Source organism: Chiloscyllium punctatum, chromosome 12 (assembly GCF_047496795.1).
Source record: "Chiloscyllium punctatum isolate Juve2018m chromosome 12, sChiPun1.3, whole genome shotgun sequence".
NCBI classification, from domain to species: domain Eukaryota; kingdom Metazoa; phylum Chordata; class Chondrichthyes; order Orectolobiformes; family Hemiscylliidae; genus Chiloscyllium; species Chiloscyllium punctatum.
The window spans coordinates 36236338-36249426 of NC_092750.1; the positions used below are offsets into that span (position 1 = coordinate 36236338).

General features: G+C 39.4%; 1 protein-coding gene across 3 annotated transcripts in view; it reads left to right on the plus strand.

Moving 5' to 3' along the window:
• appl1 (adaptor protein, phosphotyrosine interaction, PH domain and leucine zipper containing 1) overlaps nt 1-13089 on the plus strand; it is a 64513-nt gene that overhangs the window by 33337 nt on the left and 18087 nt on the right. For all 3 annotated transcript variants that reach the window (XM_072582338.1, XM_072582337.1, XM_072582339.1), the window contains 5 exons: nt 5830-5872; nt 7098-7154; nt 8457-8548; nt 9842-10024; nt 12019-12068. In XM_072582338.1, coding sequence (XP_072438439.1) covers nt 5830-5872; nt 7098-7154; nt 8457-8548; nt 9842-10024; nt 12019-12068 — 425 coding nt within the window. The remainder of the gene's footprint in view (nt 1-5829; nt 5873-7097; nt 7155-8456; nt 8549-9841; nt 10025-12018; nt 12069-13089) is intronic.

Here is a 13089-nt window from a genome sequence, read left to right on the forward strand (position 1 = left end):
TACATGTACCACCCTCTGTGTGAAAAAGTTGCCCCTTATGTCTCTCTTATATCTTTCCCCTCTCACCCTAAACCTATGCCCTCTAGTTCTTGACTCCCCCATCCTTTGTTTATTTATCCTATCCATGCCCCTCATGGTTTTATAAACCTCTATAATGTCATCCTTCAGCCTCCGACTCTCCAGGGTAAACATCATGTTATCAGATTCTTCTTGTGCAAGGATATGAAGGCTGATTGTTGTGAAAGACTGCTGCCCTAGGCAAGCTTGATTAGCTAGTACAATTTGGGAATTGAACTCTGGATCTGTGGAAAAGGACAAGGATGCACCTGAAATTAAAGTTCTAAAATGAGGAGGCTCATTTTAATAAGATCAGGTATGATTTGGATAGTGTGAACTGGAAGTGCATACTTTTAGGAAATCTATGTCATGGGGGGCTCGCATTTGAGAAGAAAATAGAGAGTACAGGGTCAACGTCTTTCAATGAAGACAAAGGGTGGGACCAATAAATCTTGTGAGCCCTGGATATCAAGGAATACATGAGATCAGATAAGGAGAAAAAGAGACACAATGGCAGATACTGAGAGCTCAAATGAGTAGAAGCCCTAGAGGAGTACAAGAATGTGCAAGGAGAAAGGAAATTCAGGGGAGTGAAAAGGGGGCATAAAAGAATAGTGGCAAGAAAAGTAAAGAAAAATCCAAGTTATTTTACAAGTACATGAGGTAAAAGGGAAAGACTAGTGCCCATCAAGGACCGTAGTGGTAATTTGTTTGTGGAGCCAGAGGACACAGGTACTGTTCTAAATGAATACATTGTGTTAGTGCTCACTAGTGAGAGAGACAATGTGGATATAGAAGTCATCGAGAAGGACTGATATACATTAAAAAATTAGCTGAGACAGTGTGGAGGCTCTGTGTGGTCTGGCAGGCTTACATGTAGATAAATCTCTTGGGCTGGCTGAAGTGTGGCCAATAGTTTCAGTGAGGTAAGGGAGGAAATAACATTGGTGCTGGCAAGAATTTTCAATTTCCTTCTGACCACAAGAGAGGAGGCAGAGGAGTGGGGTTAGCCAGTGTATTTTTATTGTTCAAGAAGGGAGCAAAGGATAAACCAGAAACTATGGGCCCGTCAGTATAACCTCAGTTGTGGGGAAACTATTAGAAGCATAGAGTCATAGAGATATACAGCATGGAAACAGACCCTTCGGTTCAACCTGTCCACGCTGACCAGATATCCCAAACCAATCTAGTCCCACCTGCCAGCACCCGGCCCATATCCCTCCAAACCTTTCCTATTCATATACCCATCCAAATGCCTCCTAAATGTTACAATTGTACCAGCCTCCACCACATCCTCAGGCAGCTCATTCCATACACGTACCACCCTCTGCGTGAAAAAGTTGCCCCTTAGGTCTGTTTTATATGTTTCCCCTCTCACCCTAAACCTATGCCCTCTAGTTTTGGACTCCCTGACCCCAGGGAAAAGACTTTGCCTATTTATCCTATCCATGCCCCTCATAATTTTGTAAACCTCTATAAGGTCACTCGTCAGCCTCTGACGCTCCAGGGAAAACAGCCCCAGCCTGTTCAACGTCTTTTCTGAACCCTTTCAAGTTTCACAACATCTTTCCGATAGGAAGGAGACCAGAATTGCATGCAATATTTCAACAGTGGCCTAACCAATGTCCTGTACTACCGCAACATGACCTCCCAACTCCTGTACTCTATACTCTGACCAATAAAGGAAAGCATACCATACACCACCTTCACTATCCTATCTACCTGCGAGTCCACTTTCGAGGAGCTATGAACCTGCACTCCAAGGTCTCTTTGTTCAGCAACACTCCCTGGGACCTTACCATTACTCTAAGGCACTGAAAATAAATTATTAATAATGTGAAGTCACATTCTTTTAGGTATTAACTATTGATAGAGATTTTCTAAATGCCAAATGCAATTTTCTTCTAATTTTTTTCTCTCTGCTTCCCTTCTCTCTCATTTCAATCTTTCTTTCCATTCTCTGTATTGTTCTTTCTAAGCCATTGTATTTCACCTGAGAAATTAGCACATGCCTCTCAGTTCTCCCTCTGTGTAGCTCTCAGTTCTTCATTCTTAAAGGGTTTCACAATTACATACAGTCATATAGGTCTACAGCAGGGAAACAGGCCCTTCGGTCCAACTTGCCATGCTGCCCAATTTTCACAATTAATCTAGTACCATTTGCCTGTGTTTGTTCCACATCCCTCCACACCTATCCTATCCGTGTACCCATCCCAATGTTTCTTAAATGACAAAATTGTACTCTGCCTCCACCACTACCTCTAGCAACCCAATCCAGACACTCACCACCTTCTGTATGAAAATACTGCCCCTGTAGACCCAATTATATCTCTCCCTTCTCACCTAAACCCCTGCACTCTAGTTCTAGACTCCCCTACCATGGGGAAATGCTGTTGGCTATCTACTATATCTACTTGCCTGAGTTTTTGACATCCCAGCTCACATTTCCAGCCACTTGCCATAGTCAGAGTCATTTAGGGTACAGAAGGTATGCCCATTTCAGCTCCCCACTGAATGGTGCAGTTTTTCCCATTCTCCCACTGGATCCTTGTCACCAGGCAAACTTATTTCCATCTTTGTTGATTTAGATGAAACCCTCCACAATGACTAGAGAACCCACAAAGAAAGTGTAAAAACCTAAACATACACAAACATGCCAAATGGCAGGTACAATTAGACGCAGTGTCACAGCAAAGTTAATGTCAATGGTAAACTGTACAAAGACACTACAATGGGCAGCCACTCAACTCTAAAATACTTGACTTATTAGATAGCTAACTGAGGTGAAGTAACTCAAGCAGCATAGGATATTGTTGGAAAAAGAGTGAAAGAGGGTTTGTTCCCGAGTCTCAGAAATAAAATTCCATACTAGATCTATCTTTTGCCCTCTCTGGCAATAAACTCCATGGTGCACAATGATCAGCGCAGTCTTTACCAGTCACTGGCATTGCCACTTTACTGAGATATGCACAGTTATATAAGTTACCTGGTCATGCAATCTTGAAGAGATGGTCAGTCTGTTTGTGTTGGAGCCATTATCTTTGTGAGCAAAGCTCCAGGTTACTGACCTCATGAACGTTTGGTAACGTACACAGGATCTCTGTTATCTTTTGTCATGTGGTGTTGCCCCGTAACCCTGTGAATTGCTGCTATTCAAGTGCTCATCCATTTGAAGGTAACTATTGAGTGTGCTTCCACCAGCCTTTCTAGCATTGTGTTCCGGATCGTATCAGCCTGCTTTATATAAAAATGTTCTCATTTCTCTTTGGGCTTTTTATTGCCAAATACTTTAGAGTTGTATCCTCTGGCTATTGATTCTACAGCTAACAGAAGCAATCTTTTCTGTAACCACACTCTATGTTCTGTATATTTTATTAAATTTTTCCTTAAACATTCCTGCTCTGAGGAAAATAATCCGATCTTTCCACATTATTTTATTTTATTTATGTACCTAAGTAGAGTGAAAAGCTTTGTTTTGCCAGCAGTATGGGCAGATCATAACAAACAAGAACATAAAGATCATAGGGTGCTTAGACACAGTGAGGCATACAGGTTACATTGCTCAGGAGGTGCGCAAAACAATGACATCCCTCATCATTGATGTCCCTCCGATTTAACTCCACTGGCTTCACATCCTTTCTAACATGTGATGTCCAGAAAAGGATACCACTTCAGCTGAGGCCTAACTGGTGATTTGTTACAGTTTACCACAATTTCCTTGCTTTTGCACTCTAAGCCTATATTATTAAACTCCAGGATCCATTATGCTTTTTCACCATCCTTCATAGCTTGTCCTGCCACCTTCAACAATTTGTATAAGTGAACCTCCAGATCTCTCTGTCCCTGCACCCTCTTTAAAAATTATGCCACTTAATTCATAGAGTTTTTCCTCATTCTTCCCACCAAAATGTATTTTGAAATGCAGTCACAAGGAAAAATTAAAACTTCACCACACATAACTAGTACCACACTAACAGCACTTGCTTTTACATTTCCAGTTGTGAGAAACATCCAGTGGATGTCACTCCTACTTACAGCATCGTTCCCACTTAACAGTAAGGCACCACCCAGCACCAAGGTGATGATTAACTGCCAAAGAACAGAACGGTCTTGGAACAAATCCCACAGTCTTTTTGCACTTTGACCTTTGAGTGCAGTTTGTTCCTCCAGAAGTTCATCCATTTCTGTCATTATAAGTCAACATCGCCACATAATCTCTTCAAGGCTTTCATGCACTTGTAATTCTGAGTGACAGAGTTAATCTGCACTTGGAGAGGCAGGGATAAATCAAGAATGGTCAGTATAGTCTTGTTAAAATGAGGTCATGACTGACCAACTTGATTTAAAGTTTTTGAAGAGGTAGCCAGGTGTGTAACTGAGGGTGATGCATTTGAAGTAGTTTACTTGGACTTTAGCAAGGCAAGGGAACATATTGATGAACATTAGTATCCTGGGAAGCATGGAAAATCAGTGGGACCTTTGAGCCTAACTACTGGTCCCTTAAGGTATCAGGACAGTTAGAAAGTAGTTAAGAAGGCATACGGCATGCTTGCTGAGGCGTAGACAGCATGGCATCTGTGGTTAGAATTGCTGCCTGACAATTACCAGGGACCTGGGTTTGATTCTAGCCTTGGGTTACTGTGTATGTGGAGTTTGCATGTTCTCCCTGTGTCTGCGTGGGTTTCATCTGGGTGCTCCAGTTTCCACCCACAATCCAAATATGTGTCAGTCAGGTGAATTGGCCATGCTAAATTGCCTATAGTGTCAGGTGCATTAGTTAGAGGGAAATGGGTCTGGGTGGGTTACTCTTCTTGGGTCGCACGGGCCTGTTTTCACAGTGTAGGGAATCTAATTGTTTCTGCAGGGATCCTATGATTTTCTAGAGTTTAAGAGCTAGGAGGCTATGCTATAGGAGTATAAAAAGTTGATTAGGCCACAATTGGAATGTTGTATGCAATTCTGGTATTCACATAGGAGTGTGATTGCACTGAAGAGTGTGCAGAAGAGATTTACCAGGATCTTGCCTGGGCAGGAGAGTTTCTTATGAAGAGAGCTTGGGTAAACTGGGGTTGTTATCCTTGAGCAATGAAATCTGAGAGGGGACATGATTGAGATGTATAAAATTATGAGTGGTATAGATAGGTAGACAGAATTTTTTTACCCTGTTGAACCATTGACTGGGGGCATGGATTTAAGGTAAGTGGCAGAAAGTTGAGAGAGGCTATGAGAAATATTTTTGTTTTATTCAGAGGGTGGTGGGACTCTGGAGCTCACTTTGTAAAAGTGGTAGAAGCAGAAACCTTCATTGAAGAATTACTTAGATGTACACTTGCAATGCCAAGGCATGCAAGGATATGGGCCAAGTGCAGGAAAATGGGGCTAAAATAGTTAATGGTTGGTTTTGACTGGTGAAGACTCAGTGGGCCAAAGGGACTTTGAGTGCTGTAAACGTGTATGACGGTATCTTTCACTCTGTACAGTTTTTGGACTACAGCTACCACTGTCACAAAGCTATCACAGGAACATTATTGCTGAAAAGATGAAAACAGTTCTGCAGAGGCACTATTTTTAGAAGAACCCATTTACAGCTTGTAAGAAATTTTTTGTTTAGAGCCAACTAAGTGAAGTTTCCAAGGTCTATGGTTGTAATAATTCAGCCCTTTTAATAAAGTACTACACAGCTTTATGGAATAGTTCAACACGTTCTGTCATTTTTTTAATGTATAATCATTTAGAGATTAAAAAAATTAATAGCTGTTTTTAATATTCCAGAGCTGTTCTTTTACAAGCAGAGAGTAAAAAAGAGTGTGAAGAGGTAAGCTTTGAAGGTAGTCTTTCCCAATATGAGCATTTCTTTCATAACACGACTTTAAATACAATCTTGCAATTACTACATACGCATGTATGTACTGTGAGATTCTTGTACTTACAAAAAATGTCTTTTTTAATTGAGGATGCTAATCACTTGTTGATAAACTTTATGCTAATAACAATAAAACTGAATGGATGAAGTAACAATGTTAGAGATGAAGAAAAGGTTGAAGGTTAGGTCTATTAAATTATTAGATCCATTTCATGTTAGAAGACTTTGTGACACATTTGTAAGATGTCAATCACACACCATTGTTTCTCCGATAACGCAATGATTGCATTCTTGTGCAACCGCACGTTATGGAAGAATCACATTTTAGTAACAGTGTTTAAAGTATTGGCGATGTAATAGTGTTACAGCCAACACGTTTTAAAATTCACGCTTTAGAAACAGTGTCCCCAATTTGTCAATCGCATGACAGCAAATTCGAGTTGGCATGATTGACCTGTACATTGCTGTATCAGAAACGGTATTTTAGTGTTTACAAAAATCTCTCTTGCAAACATCAGAAACGGTATTTTAGTGTTTACAAAAATCTCTCTTGCAAACATGGAAAACTCAAAAATGCTGTACGTTTCTTTGTCACAGTTTGATAATCTCACTTTTTTTGTTTGAACAAGTTGATTTGCAAGTTGGTGTTAAACTGTATTACCCGAGGCTTTGAACACTTTTTATCTAGACTTAGTGAATTTAAGAGAAACGTACCTGGCTACCTGAATAATATAATGTGCAATGAAATGTGCCATATTGATGTCCTTAAAACATCCTATCTAGTTTACAATAACACCCCCCATTAGAGATCAGTTGCCCATGTGAAACCATCAGAATGTCTAGATTGCCTCACTTTCGAGTTAGAACGCAAACTGTGTCAATGCAATTCAGTTTACTCTAATACATATGCCCGAACTATTAATTATTAGTAAAAGCTTTGAGTTGTCTTCTCAATATCTTTCTTGGGTCATATGTTGATTCCATTTAACATTAGTAGCCAGCCATATATGCACTTACTTTAGTTGTTATTGAACCTTGTCCATGTGTGAAACGTGGTCTTCATTACTAAGAAAATATCCAAGTTCTATGATGGGAAGAGAATATACTGTGTTTTATTTTCTGGATTATGCCTATTATAAGCATGTTTGCTTATTTTAATGTTCCTTTTTCTTTGTAGTGGATTGCAACAATCAATAATATTTCCAAACGTATCTATCTCAGCGAAAACCCAGAAGTAAGGTTGCATGTTACTGCGATTGATAATTTTCTATCTGCAACAATTAAATAAAAGAATAAGTTCCAGAGGGTTCTATGTTCACAGCATGCTTTAAGCTACGAAATTTCATGGCCTTGATTCTCTTTCTCATTTATTTATGTGGTATTACATTTTATTTATTCAAATCTGTAATTCAGATATGGCCATTCCATAACCTCCAGTACGTGAATTTATTGAGAGATGGTTCTTCATTCAGAAGCTTGTATATTCTAATAAATATGTTACTCTATGCAATTGAAAGGATCTGAATACCTTTCAAACCTTGGAAATAAGTGGGCATGGACTTATTTTGAAGAAATAAAACTATATGACGGTGAATCCTAGCATTGTAATCTCATAGTTTCTGACACACAGGTAAATTACATTACATTTGAATTTATAGATTGAGTCATATTACAATGGTAAGTAAAATTCAATGTCCCGAGGTCACAGGCTTTAAAGTAAATGGTATAGGATCTAGAGGGGCGATGAGGTAAAATATTTTCACCCCGAGCACAATTAGGATACAGAGTGCACTACCTAAAAAAGGTGCTAGCTATAAATAATATAAAGAGTGAATTGAACAGATATTTAAAATGAGGAATTGCAGAGTTATTGACAAAAACTAGGATTAGTGCATCTCAATAAGGCTGCATGCATGCAAGGAACCAATTAGCCTCCATCTATAATTTTCAACAATTCTATTCCATTTTCTTTCTGTTTGTTATTTAGCTAGAAGATGTCACCAATTTATTCTCCTATTTTTCCCTGCTCCTTCCTGTTACTCCCTCAGGACGGTTCTTCATCTGAGGGGCAGTATAACCATCTCACCAGCAGTTTTCCATCTTTGTCTGACAACTAACCAGCAGTTCCACAACATACCATACAATGAGTCAAACAGTCTGCACACAATTAACATTTCTTTTAACAATTATGCAAGAAACATGTCTATGCAATAATCTTAAAGGGATTGCACAGGGCTGTTGTATAAAATAAATTAGAGGAAACATTGCTTGTCAGTGGTCCATACTGAAGGATTTTCAGTGGTCCATACTGAAGGATATTAGTCAAGAGTTATACCCTGATAGACAATGATGTGTTATGAACTTAATAAGTAATCACCAATGTAAACCAGTTATATGTTAACTTATTATGTGCATCGAAGCAAAATTGTATGAAACATTATGAATGTTGGCTATTGCATTGTACTTCACAGTTATCAGTGAACACACAGCTGTGGAGATTTGTAGCAATCAGTAAGTCACTTTGTTCTCTTGACAGGAATTGGCTGCTCGTGTAAACCAGTCTGCTCTGGAGGCTGTTACACCTTCCCCTTCATTTCAACAGCGCCATGAAATCTCAAGGCCTACAGTGTAAGCAGAAATTAGATTCTGGAATTGGATTCTGAAGAGTAAACTTGATATCTAATGTTAAGTGAAAACAAAATGTTTGAAATACTTGGTAGGTCAGGCAGCATCAATGGAGAGAAATTGGGTTAAGGTTTCAGGCTGATGGCCATTCACCTGAGCACTTTTGAGCTTTATTGCCTCATTCCATTAGGCAGAAATAATCACACACCTAACTGATCTTTTTCTGAAACTTATAAGTTATGCTTTAACTGGTATAAGTAAATAAGAAAATTGATCTGGATTTTGTGGCGGAACTGTCAGTATTTGCTTACGGTACTACTCTGAAATTGATAGTAATTTCTGGCAACCATACTTACATAAATAGACATGGAAATCTAAAAGTTGTGATCAAGAATTCTACATTTACCTCCACTGTGCAGTGTTGAAATCTTTGCAGAATGCAAATTATTTAATCCCTTTTACTGCGTAATGTTGCTCTGCAAATCTGTGCAAAAAGTACCTTGTTAATGAGGTATATTATACTAAATCAAATACTCTTCACCTTGAAAATCTAAATTTATATTTGTATGTCGGATGTTTCCTTTAAGAAACATTGCTGATTAAGAAGTTTCAGAATATTTGGTGTTTTCTAAGTTTGTGGTATTTCAGCTTCCAATCTCGATTGGTCACTGCTTTCGGAAAAATTAATAAAAATTAAAGGATATTTTGTGCTGATAATTATGATTTGCTGTCTGTGTGAATACTTGAAGTTGCATATCTGCTAGATATCTGGAGATCCCCTTGATTTTGCAGCAGTTTCAAATTAACGTCAGTAAAGAGAAAATCTGTTACTAGACTTTTATAAACCGCTTTAACCACTAAATGTAATATTTTTCAAATCTCCTGCAACATTAAATTTCAACAAAACTAATTATTGAAGAAGAATGTAGTAGTTTTCCAGAACATGACATGCTATTTCAGAACAGTGGTGAAAGTAGAATTTATAATAGCTTTCAAGTGGCGAAGTACATGAAAAGAAATAACAACAGCAGACTGGAGCAAAAACCCAGCACAAGAGTTGTGTTGCTTAAAATAAATTCTAAGATCCTAAGTTACTAGAAGGTGCACAGAGCCTTATTTGCAGTTTTGGCACAAAGCTTTACCTGAGATGTGTAATGTGAATCTTTGTTGTGTAATGTCGTCTCCAGATGTCATATACTGTATTGAGTTTTGGGTACTAAAAAAAAATTGAAAATGTAACCGTAGCGACCCTGCAAAAAAAATTCATTTTTTAAAATCCTAACTTGCATCTAACAGCCACAGCAGACCTCATCCCTCTCGAGCAAACAGTTCCAGCTCTGTTGGATCAGAATCTGCTTCTCTTTCTGCAGCGTCATTAGACTCAATAGTTGCTCCAGACACACCCATTCAGTTTGACATAATTTCTTCTGTCAGTGAGGACTTGTCTAATCAAGCAAAGATTTCAGGACCAGGAACCAGGTAAGTGTAAAGAACCAGTTTTTTTTAAGAAGTGTTTGTGAACTTCGGCATGTCAATAGTAAGAGGTTAAGTCTGCTAATTAAGCTGAAGCTTTTGCCTTTAACTTGAAAGTTTGGAAAGGAAGTATTTGGTTAGAATGTTTTCATGCTTTCTATGTTGAGAAATTGGGGTCAATTAGCTCATTTGGCTGGACAACTGGTTCACGATACAGAGAGATGCCAATAGCACTGGTTCAATTAATGTACCAGCTATGGTTTTAATGAAGGTCCTGCTTCTCAAACTTGCCCCTTGCCTGAGGTATGATGACCCTCTGACTAATGCTTAAACACACCTCTCTCAAATTAGAGAACAGTCCTATGGTCCTCTGGGACTATGGTAACTTTACCATTATTGTGAAATTTCATTTCATAAGACCATAAGATAAGAAGCTGATTTACGTCATTTTGTCTATCGTGCACTGCACCATTCGATCAAGGGTGGTATGTTTCTCAGCTCCAATATCCTGCTTTCTTCCTGTAACCCTTGATGCCCTTAGTAATCAAGAACCTATCAATCTCTGTCTTAAATACATCAAGGACTTAACTTTCTGCAGAAATGAACTCCGTGGATTCACAGCCCTCTGGTTAAAGAAGTTTTCCTCCTCATTCTAATTCTAAAGGGTCATTGTCCCTTCACTGTGAGGCTGTGCCCTTGAATCCTGGTCTGTCCTACTAGTGGAAAAATTTTCTCCATGTCCACTTTACCCAGGGCTCTCAGTATTCTCAGGTCAGGCAGCATCGAAGGAGCAGGAGATTCGGCGTATCGAGCATAAGCCCTTCATCAGGCTTATGCCCAAAACGTCAGATCTCTTGCTCCTCAGATGCTGCCTGACCTGCTGTGCTTTCCCAGCTACACACTCTTGACTCTGATCTTCAGTGTCTGCAATCCTCACTTTCTCAGTATTCTCAGTAAATTTCAAGGTGATTCCCCACTTGCCCAAATCCTTCCAACCTCAATACAGACCTCCGCTGGATCCCATCCATGGCCAACACATCCATCCTTAGAAACATGGCCCAAAACTGCTCTGTGTTCCAAATGCGTTCTAACTAAAGCCTTCTATATGCTCAGCAGTATATGCCTGCTCTTGTACTATTATTGTGTTGCCATAGTCTTACCAGACCATAGGGGCTGCTCTCTCATTAGAGAGAGAAACAACAGGTGGTGATTTAACCTGAGGGCCCTCAGGCCTCAGGCGAGGGAGAGAGGTTGAGAAGGATAGTCCTTCATGGTAGCCTCAAACCAGTGATGGGAATTGAATTCACATTGTTGGCAGCACATTGCTGTGCAAACCAACAGTCCAGTCAACTGAGCTAAACCAATTCCCTTCTTGTATTCTCGCCCTCTTGAAATGAATGCTAACATTGCATTTGTCTTCTAAACTGCAAACTGACGTGCATGTTAACCTTAAGAGAATCCTAAACTCTCAATTCTCAAGAAGACTCTCGTCTCTCAGTGTGTCAGATTTCCAAAACCTTTTCCTATTTAAATGTTAGATTTGAAATGTTTCTCTTACAGTCAGCTTTTTCTTGCAGTGAGTAGCTCAGCCAGATAGATAACAAGGATCCAAAGGTTTGATCTTCAATCTGAACTGTGTTAAGCAATATTAATAGAGGCAATGTAAGGAGCACTGTGACTAACCAATGTGTCCCTGGTTAGGGAAAGAGGAGGTGGTGAAATCATCAGAAAGGACCCTTGTTTCTGATTACTATCTAGAAATTTGAACTGAAGTGGAAATGTGATTTTTGGGTAATGGATGAATTGATTTGCTGTGATGCTGTTGAATAACCCACACTCACTCACTCTTAGACTCATGAATGAAAATGGGGAAAATGTTCCATTGTGTATCACAGAAATATGTCTTCAACAAAGGAAGGGAAGCAACTTGACCAAAAAAGAAGAAAAATTGTTCCTTTAAAAGTAATCAAACATTTTGCCATTTTTAATTCTTCCACTAGAACAAATCCATTTGGAGAATGTGGGGAGCCAAAAACAGAGGAGCCTGAAGGTAAGGATTAGATTTTCTGTGCAAGAAATGGAACAGTGATGTTTTTTATTTCTTGAATATATAAGTGTGAAGCTTTAAATGATTGTGTCATGTTAGTGCAGTCATCTGTCTAGATCATTCCATAAAGATAGTAGAATGGCCAATATTTGCTGTATAGAGCTTATGCTGAAAAATCTAATGCTCTTTAAAGGATGAGTAGCATAGAGTGGAATTTTCTTGCCTATAGAGCAAGTGGGACAAGTGGCAGGGAAGGGCGAATAATCAGTCAGGTTGGCACTGGCCAGATATTTCACATCTGCACACCGCCACCACCCACAGCAATCAAGCTCTACATGGCAACGTCCATGGGCAACCTTTCTGACCTGGATCCAAAACAGGGTGTCACCCTGCCACTGGTCTAATTTACCTGACTTCCCAGCGGGCCTTAAAAGTGGTTGCTTTCCCAATAGAGAATTTCAGGGAACGGGTTGTAGTTTCCTCCATTGGGACAAGGAAGTGGAACAGCGTAGATGGCTGAAACTGCTATCCCTATCCCTTGAACCATCCCTATCCCTTCAACCTTCCCCCTCCCCCTGCAATCTTCCAAAAGAAAACTCCCTACTTACTGGTGAAGCTCCTCATGGCTCAGCAGTCTTTTCCGCCAGCTACACTGTATCTCTCAATGGCTATGTCCATTGATTTGGCTGGCAGCTTCAGGAAAGCCAGGACTTCACTGGTAATCCCCTTGATAGCCAGGAAATATGACAAACTTTCTCACCTCTGAAGATCCTTGCCCTACATTTATTGTAAAGAGCAATAAATTCAGACCATAGTTTTTATTGCTGTTTTCAAAATATAAGATAGTGGTCATCAAATCCTCCATCACGCATCCCAGAATAATAAGGAGCAAGAATCACTCTTACACATCTCAAGGTTTAGTATTACCACAATTTCACTGTTGATATTTGGAATATATTTGTTTAACATGTTTTAGGAAGATTCAGATACGTTCCTATTTATTACAAATTTTTTTGTTACTTTG